The 9,946-nt window shown below is 30.0% G+C and overlaps 1 protein-coding gene across 1 annotated transcript in view; it reads left to right on the top strand.

Annotated features, from left to right (window-relative positions):
* LOC108689359 (solute carrier organic anion transporter family member 5A1) overlaps nt 1-6,083 on the top strand; it is an 18,648-nt gene extending 12,565 nt beyond the window's left edge. The window contains exons 5-15 of the mRNA XM_018196091.1: nt 1,968-2,194; nt 2,338-2,481; nt 2,610-2,825; nt 3,114-3,221; nt 3,325-3,558; nt 3,674-4,216; nt 4,299-4,488; nt 4,576-4,764; nt 4,846-4,997; nt 5,077-5,337; nt 5,855-6,083. Of these exons, the coding sequence (XP_018051580.1) occupies nt 1,968-2,194; nt 2,338-2,481; nt 2,610-2,825; nt 3,114-3,221; nt 3,325-3,558; nt 3,674-4,216; nt 4,299-4,488; nt 4,576-4,764; nt 4,846-4,997; nt 5,077-5,337; nt 5,855-5,937 (2,347 nt within the window). The 3' untranslated portion in view covers nt 5,938-6,083. The remainder of the gene's footprint in view (nt 1-1,967; nt 2,195-2,337; nt 2,482-2,609; nt 2,826-3,113; nt 3,222-3,324; nt 3,559-3,673; nt 4,217-4,298; nt 4,489-4,575; nt 4,765-4,845; nt 4,998-5,076; nt 5,338-5,854) is intronic.
* Nucleotides 6,084-9,946: the final 3,863 nt, after the last annotated feature.

Below are 9,946 nucleotides of genomic sequence, written 5' to 3'. Positions count from 1 at the left end.
GTAGATATATATAGAATGTCCCAAACTAGCGATAAATATTTTAAAGACGAATTCTTTGTAATAATTTAAAATGAAAAGTCTAATACGAAAATATCGAAACTATGGTAGTTTTTAAATGGGAAAAGTTTAAAAATTACGAATGACAGACCGAGAATTTCGCACGCAAAAAGGCAATAGGACAATATGAAAATGAATTTTGTAATTGTCAAATGAAGTTCAAAGAAACATCTCTACATTGATCATCCTGTCATTCCTGAGCATGCGAAACTCTAACTCTGTCTTTCATAATTTTTAAACTCTTTTCATTTAAAAATTATCGTAGCCTCGATATTTTCCTATTAAATTTTTTATTTTAAAATATTACAAAGAATTTATCTTTATAAAATATTTGTCGTTTGGAACTCCCTGTATGTATCTATAATAAAGTATATATTTTATATGTATAAAATATGTACATATATCACGTGCTTAAGAATAATTATATTATTAGTGAAATCCTCGAAGGGATACTTACATTGGGGAATGGTATCGGATAGCAGCTGGTATCGAACAAGGATTGTTTAAAATTTTAGATGTGTACATAGCATTTGTAAGCATTGGCAAGTCCACATGAAAGCCGGAATCTCTCTATATTGAGAATAAAGGCAGTTGAGTTTTTGTTATGTAGCTGTTGTTTATGTTAACTTCACCAACCAGTGACATTATTAAATATAAATCGATTTTTGTTTTTAGTTCCATCAATATAAACATCATTTGTTTTCATTTTTTAAATTGTGTTTAAAATCTTTCTTATTATTCGAGTAGTATTGGACAATGAAGTGGCGGACAGTATCAGAAATATGAGATTTGGCTGTATTTTGTTCTAGATAAATATGGGGAAAATATGAGGCAAAAAATAAAGAAATGATATTAAGAGAAACAAATGATATTCTCTGAGTGATATTCTTCCGAAAAGAACATTAGATAAACATGTTTTTTGATAGATGTCACTATTGTCTATGAATCTCCTTCTCTCCTTCTCTGCTTTAATAGTTTTTAATTTATCTCCTAAGTAATGTACTTTTCGAAACAGAATATTCCTCATTTGTCTTTGTTATTATTATTTCGTTATTTTTTATTTTTTTAATAGTTAATTTTAGAGTGGGTATAAAGAGAGTGATGTCAATGCATGTGCCTAATGCTGATTAGCTCCGCCTTACTATTAGTTAGAAAGAAGACAACGTTAAAGAAAGAAGAGATTAAGTCGAAGAAATCGCGTTCCATAGGTACTCCAGATATAAGATACAAAATGACGAGAATAATCCGGCTAAATGATCTCACTTTCTTTATATCCACTCTAATTAATTTTATGTTCTTTTCTTCGCATTGCCTTGTATCTTTTCCATATTTATTTAAAACAAAACATAAAATTCAGTCTCGTTGACTACTTAGACTATCAGATTTTTAGTACCGCCCACTACTTCGTTATCCGATATCCGAATGAATTAAACAAAACAAATTAACGAAACGGAAAAACAATATAAAACACGATAAAACAAGTAGCTTTAAAAATAAGAAAGATTTTTTTGTTCGTTCCACAATTTAAAGCATAACATGTTATTTATATTGGTGAACTAAAAACGAAATTGACTTACATTTAATGACTGGTTGATGAAATTAACTCCATGCATAAACAACAGCTAAATAAGAAAATACACAATATCTCAAAAATGCTATCTTTATTTCCGACATGGAGAAATTGCGGAAATTTTCACATGCAGATGAATTTGCTAGTGGCTTGCAAATGCTGTCACATCTAAAATTTTAAACAATCCTTGTCCGATATCAGTCACTTCGATATACAAATACATGAGAATTGTAAATTTTTATTCTTTAAATTCTAAAATCTTAAGAGATATTGAAACGTATAATAATATAAAATTAAATTAAACTCATTCACGTAGAAATTATACTCAGAAATGTACGTGATTATTTCAGGTGTTCGTATTTCTCCTGTCGTTCCTTGTTACGTTGCAACAAGCACTTAGCTCAGGTTACATCAATTCTGTGATAACAACCATAGAGAAGAGGTTTGAGATCCCGTCCAGTCTTTCGGGCCTCATTGCAAGCTCTTACGAGATTGGCAATGTCATCACTGTCATTTTTGTCAGTTATCTCGGTAGTCGCAGACACATACCCGTGTGGATAGCGATAGGTAATCTTTGTTTTTAATTTAAAGACTAATCTGTCATTTATAGTTCATGTATGATTTTTATGCTGAACATAGTTAGATAGAAAAGTTTGTCGATGACTAACTGTAAGTGTTTATTTTATTGAATCATATATTTTATGATTTAGGTGCAGTGATAATGGGACTGGGATCGATGATCTTTATGGTGCCACATTTCACAGCAGAACCCAACTTGACGACGACTGCGAATCATTCTAGTTCAGATAATATCTGTCGCGGAGTATCCTTACGCGAACAAGATATGGGTTTGGGTAAGTATCTATCGTATTAGCTATTTTTAAATTTAGTTTCAATTGATAATAAATTTTAGTACACATATAAAAGAAGCATAAAAAAAAGGAAAATTTGAATATTTGCTAACTTGGAAATTTATCTATAGGTCGGCTTTCATCAGGGTTATCTTCACCTCCCTTAGCACCACATAACAATTTAAGAGGTGACAATTGTATACAAGGATCTCCATCGACAGCCGGACCTGTCATGTTATTTGTACTTGCTCAGTTACTACTAGGATGCGGTGGCTCTCCATTATTTACTCTTGGTACTACTTACATAGATGATCACGTGAGACCAGAAAGTGCATCTTTATATATTGGCAAGTATTTTATTTATTATGGTAAATGTCATAAAACCAGGATTAAAAAACATATTTTAAACGTATTTTAAACAATTTAAAATATGATTAATTGATATTTTTAATATGTTTTAAATATATTTTTATATATAGTACTGTTTAAAGCATATTTGAAGCATTAAAAATATATTTAAGAAGAAACAATATGTTTTATTCTTAAAAAAAAAAAACATTAGTCTTTACCAACCCTGCATAAAACACATATACATAAACAAATAATCATTCACAATTTTTATTTCATTTGTTCAGGTTGTATGTATAGTATGGCGGCCTTTGGACCAGTTTTAGGTTTTCTTCTTGGAGCATATCTTTTATCCTTTCACATGGATTCATTCTCTGCGACGATTATAAGTATCGGTAAGAAAAAATCTTTAATATTTTTATTATATTGTTATCTTGTTTTTTATAATTTTTGCCGAATTTGTATAAATTTACAAATTCTTTTATTAAATTGAAATAGATCCCGGAGATCATAGGTGGGTCGGTATGTGGTGGGGCGGATTTCTTCTTTGTGGATTGCTTCTCATTCTAGTAGCGATACCGTTCTTCAGTTTTCCTAAAACTCTACAGCGTGAAAAGGAAAAAATACGAATTATAGAAAAGAATAAATCAATTACACAGAAGGAAAAGGAGCATTCGAAAGAACCTAAGAAAGAGACTATCAATGATAGCGGTTATGGCAAGGATGTTAAAGGTAAATTTTTCTATTGTTTCAATATTTAAAATAACTTCTTATCGTTAAATCTATAAATGATGTGATAGATAATATGGCAATTATAGACTTTTAATGTTACTTTTTCTTACAACAGATATTCCTCGAAGTATGTGGAGACTTGTTTGCAATCCAGTCTATGTTGTAACATGTTTAGGAGCATGTATGGAGCTGGTGATTGTGTCTGGTTTTGTGGTATTTCTGCCAAAATATCTTGAAACACAATTTAGTTTAGGAAAAAGTCAAGCCAGCATCTTTACTGGTTCTGTCGCTATACCAGGCGCTTGCATCGGAATTTTTTTTGGCGGATGTATGCTCAAACGTTTAGAACTAAGGCCGAAGGGTGCAGTGCAATTTGTTCTCGTCTCAAATATAATTTGTCTGGTGTGTTACGGTCTGTTATTCTTCCTTGGCTGCGAGAACGTAAAAATGGCTGGGACCACTATTCCATACTTTAACAGTACTACGAAGGGTCCTGAACCCTTTCAAGTAAATCTCACTGCCGCATGCAACTTTGGTTGTGAATGTCGAATGACGGATGTCGAACCGGTTTGCGGAAATAATGGTTTGACTTATTTTAGTCCGTGTCATGCAGGTTGCACTGCCTTCAGTTCCAAATCAAATTTTACAAATTGCGCATGTAAGTTTTCTTATATTAATTCAATGTACTCGATATATTAGTACTCTCAAGGAAAAGTATATTGAAATTTTTTATGTTCTAGGTATACATGGCAATTTAACTGTGCTGCCACCGGCTGCACCAGAATTTGCAGAAGTGACTGTTGTGCCAGTAGCAACCGCAGGTCCTTGTACTTCACCATGTAAAACTATATTTCCATTTTTAATTCTTTTGTTCTTTATGACATTTATTGTCGCTGTGACTCAAATGCCTTTGCTTATGATAGTATTACGGTAAGTAAGCATTTTTACGCCGTACATATATATGTATTTATATATAAGTATATGAATTGTATGCACATCAAATTAATTGTTAAATAGATCCGTTTCCGAAGAAGAAAGATCTTTTGCTTTGGGTATGCAATTTGTAATTTTTCGACTATTTGGCTATATACCAGCACCAATATTATTTGGTAATTTGATTGATTCCACGTGTTTGCTCTGGAAGAGCACCTGTGGAGAAAAGGGAGGTCGATGTTTACTATACGACATTGAACAATTTAGATACAGGTTATATTCTTAATATATATAATGTATGTAAAAAAATCTTTTCTTTTTTATGTAAATAATTTTGTTGCATAACTATTTTAGATATGTCGGCCTATGTGCTGGAATAAAAATTTTAGCTTTGGCATTATTTTTGATTGATTGGTGGCTTGTAAGAAGGAGAAGACAAATGGAAGATCAACCACCATCTTTCACTGTCAATGAGTTTGTAGGGTCAATTATCAGTTTAGATAAATGTGAGTAATTGAAATAATTATATTTATATTATATTTCGAATGCAATGATAATTCTCATTATTTATTGTATACGCTGCAGTATTCGAAGAGAAACCACATCAGAATGGAGGAGATGGTGATGCGACTTTACTAAATTCCGAGGTTGCAACTCCATCCTCTATATCGTCGCCTACAGAACCTACCAAGTCAACGAATCTCGAGGAAACAGGGTCTTCAAATCAAACGCAAGATTCATTGGAGACAACAAATCGCTCAAAAAATATGGAACTTGAAGTTTCCGATACAAGGCAAGCGCCACTTGCTTTACAAGAACCAGACGTCGAGATCAAACTTTCAAGTGGTATGACAGAAAATCATAACCACAATGTTTAATGTTTATTTTATATTAGAAATTGTAGAAATAAATATATCAAATTGGTCATATATAAATTTGTGACAAATTATATCTACTCGCTGAATTATATCCGAATATATACACACACACACACACACACACACACACACACACACACACAGAGATTCACATATCCACACATGTACATACATTTCTTTTATGTTTTAAAAGAAAATGCATTATGATGTCTATAGAGAGAAAATGATAATTTTTTATGATATTAAAACATATAAAAATTATTGATTCTATTATTAATTCTATTATTCTTGGTTTTTTTCGTGTATGATACATTGTGGTCATATGTGTACATACATAATTGTTATTTATTATTCAAGATAACTTGTCACAAATTTAATTATCTACTAAGTTGATTATTTTTAAGAAATATCACTAGAACGTAAATTTTTACAGCAATCATGTATGTCAATAAGTAGACGTAATGCATAAATGTAGTTCATTTCAGATGTACAACCTGAGATTGTATTACTCATGGCACATTTAGATTTATACTGTTATTACGTATATATCGTTAATGAGAATAGATAATGCAAGAATGAAGAATATTCGCGAATGTGCGAATAAAGTTCTATCATTCGTATGGAATGATAAAGTAAGCCTTGCGCTATTGCAAGAAAAGGCCAATATACGACGAAATTGTAAATATGAAAATTCCTGCCTTAAGAAATACAAGACTAGACAAATGTATATTTAAAACTATAAGTATCAGAATTTTAACGATCTATATAATATCATCTAGTACAGAAAAATTACGATTTATTTTATAACTAAAAGAGATAGGTTTTTCGAAACAAATAGTCAATTTAGTGTAATAAGATATCTATAAATGACGAAGATTAATATAACAAATCGTGAGTCTCTATCGTTAAACAACGCGTTGATTTATGTACTTTTTATTTTTCTGTAAGTAGATGGAACCGTAAAAATTGTGCATTGATAAGTTGCAAATGATCTCTTATCCCCCATTTCTTTTTATTTTTCGTTTTCAATTTAGTCAATATATTTCTTAATCTTTCAATAGAAGATTCTTAGAAAGTAATATTTCAGGAAACTTATAAGTCACTACATATATATATATATCTATCTTACAAGTGATACAAATGATGCTTCCAAGCAACGAAACGATAATTTTTTTGCATGCAGTGGCTCGGTAAATCAATCAGATAATTAATTTTAATATTGTTTTATTTCAAAGTTTGGGTTATACAAACAGCGCTTACTTTATATAAAGAATCTATTTGCTTTGTACCTGAAAGCCTCCTGAAGAATTAATTTCAATGTAAAAAGAAATATAGAATTACTCAGGAATGAGAGGATAGATGCAATTTTAATTTATAATTCGAAATAAAAAAATTTCAAAGAAATATATATTATTGTTAAATGAGATTAGAGCATAGAAAAAAACGTAAACTTTGTTTTATTACACTTATATTTAGCTTTAATGAAACATTTGAAAGAGTACTGAGCCATAAATAAATTATATTAAAAACAATTTATATACAATTGCTTTTAGCGCATACGTTCGCTGGTCAATTGGGATACTTATCTATTTATAGCTATGCGCTTCAATGATAAGGGTAATAAATAGATTTACATATGCCTCTAGAAGAATAGTCTTAGTTTCACATAGTTTAATCATATTTTTTCTCCATTTGGCTCGCCACTGTCAATTTTTCAAATTGTAATGATACAATACACTATATTTTAGAGGAATATTTCGAGATTAATGTATATTCTTCATCAAAGCTGACCGTTCGCACTAGTTTTGAGAGAATGATATGATCTCTCCGTAACACATTGGCATATTAACTAACTAATTATATATATAATTATTTAGTAATGTGTGTGTGTGTGTGTGTGTGTGTGTGTGTGTGTGTGTGTATGTGTGTGTGTGTGTGTGTGTGTGTGTGTGTGTGTGTGTGTGTGTGTGTATACCTACTTTGTGATATAAACTTCTTCCGAACGGTAACCTTTGAAGAAGACGTAGGAAATAATAACAAGTGCTGTGAATAAAGGGAAAATACACATGTTAAATCAAATTTAATTCAATTTACATACCGATAGGCAAAGCTGCGGATTAATATCGGATCTGATTCCAAGCGATTGTATTGTAAATAATTAATGATTTGTATTGAGCAAATCTTTGAAAGAGAAACAATCGCGTATTGCATTATAACGTAATATTATTCGCGAGGTTGCCATGATAAAGCGATATTTCTAATTTTTACGCGTAATTCATTTCAAAGGAGATTTATTGATACGCATGTAATCTAATAATATAGGCTGTATTTCAAAATTTACTGCCAGTACTGAAAATCTATGGTGCACATGACGTAAACTATAGATTTTTAGTACTTGTAAAAATTTGAAACAACCTTATACGTAGCTCACATTTATAGATTTTCAACGATGTTACTTAAATACTTTTGTAAGAATTTTTCCCCTACACACATTGTTTCGTTTTTAAATAATGTCGTGACATTAACAATGTTGTCTACGATTGGATTTTTAGCATTTTCTTGATTTTTCTATTATTCTTTTGTCGATTTTAACTTCACGAACGTTAGTTTTACAACTGTCGTATTGCTGTAATTATCACTATTATTAACACTGTTACTATTATCGATACTACGAGCTATATTCATAGTCCGTTCTTATTTTAAGACGTCTTAAATAAGTCTTAAGATGCTAATATGTGTAAGTCTCTGATTGGTTCATGATATTTTAAGATTACATTTAAGACTGTTTTAAATGTAAGATCCGACTACGAATATTGTTATTATCATCACTATTCCAATGATAATATAGTTGGTATGATAATTTTCACTCTAATAGTATTACATTTTTAATTTTAACCAAAACGCTTTGCTCGGTTCGATCCAATTTTTATCATGCTCAATAAGATTATTGCATGTAACATTCCAGAGCCACAATAAGTGTAAAAGAAACTGTTTTAAAAAGGGTTTTAAAAACTGCGCGCGCGCAGTGTGTGTGTGTGTGTGTGTAACAAACTAATGATTGAACGAGAATCTATAAAGAAAAAGCAAGGAAAAACGAAACGGAGCGATCGAGTATTGAAATCATAATGCATATATTTAAATGAAAAATTGTTATGTACATATATATGATTATTATAGTAATATAAGTTGCTTATAGACATAATGTATTTTTTGTAGGGACCATAAAATGTAAGCGAAATATATAATGTTATATACGAGTGATACAAATAACTGAATATTGATAATTAATTCTGATTTGTGAAAGCAATATGCGATCGATCGCACGACCCAGAAATAATGAAAAACAAAGTAAAGGAAAACTCGCGAAAGGAAATATTATCATTTATGTTTCTCTTGAATGACTCACATCATTGATGATGATTATTAAGCGAAATAATGTGGCTTTCGTTAAACAATAAAGCGATAAAGACATACGGCGCAAAATATGATATAATAAATAGATAATAAATGATGATGCGGAGAAACATTAAAAATTTAAATCTATATAATTTTTTCTACTTTAGAACATATGAATCGCAAATTATCTCGAGTCGAGATATGCCTTAAAAATAGAATGATTAAAAAAATTAATTCTCTATATAGAGACATTCATCCAAAATTATAATTTTGTGACACATTAAGTAGGGGTAATTGAGTGTATTGTTAAAAGAAAGAGAGAGGAAGATTTTAATAAGAAATTGAATTGTAATCGCAAAAACTTGGATGATATTGCGAACAAAAAATAATCGATTATTAAATTGTAGTTAATTTTTGTATTGTCGCCAAAATAATCAAGGTTTATATTAAAACGATCGGCGTTGTATTTATTAGTAAGGTTTTCAATTCTTAATAAATTTTTCATTTGTTTGTAAAGATTGATACCTTATACATTTTTAAGAAATTTAAATTATAAATTGTCTGGCTCACAAAATATGAATATAAGAACTGATAGTTGATTCCGAAAAAAGTTGTGACTCTCTTATAGTCAAAACTTCTGTTTCGACTCGAGGAAATATAGATAATAATCACGATGGATTCACGAAATCGCCTTTTACGAGACCCATACGAGCCTAATTTTTTTGGAAGGCAAATAAACAATGTATTTACAATAAATAAATGTTTTGAAAACTGTTAATTTTAAGTCCAATTATTTTTTTTTATATATGTCGGCCTTGAGAAATAATACGCGTATGATTATAATATTTTATTATTTTTAGTAAATCTATCTAGATAAATTCGCATAGAGGAAATTATTCAATTTGCATCAGTATTTAATCGATAGCTTAAGAATCCGATTGCGTTTTTATCATAAATTGTATGCAAGTTTGTCTAGATAAGCGAACGAATTTTACAGAAATAGATTTTGATATTTTGAATAAGCGTCATAATTAACTTTTGCATTTCCAAAATATAATTTGTATTGTTCTGTGCTATATTTTGTATTATTCTTTGTCTCTTTCTCTCATACACATTTTTTCTCCTTATTTTTTATCTATATTATATTTACTTTTATTTTTATTTACTATTATATTATATTA

Source organism: Atta colombica, unplaced genomic scaffold (genome assembly GCF_001594045.1).
Source record: "Atta colombica isolate Treedump-2 unplaced genomic scaffold, Acol1.0 scaffold27, whole genome shotgun sequence".
Taxonomy (NCBI): domain Eukaryota; kingdom Metazoa; phylum Arthropoda; class Insecta; order Hymenoptera; family Formicidae; genus Atta; species Atta colombica.
The sequence above is the reverse complement of the archived record's forward strand: the minus strand, read 5'-3'. Positions and strand labels throughout refer to the sequence as shown.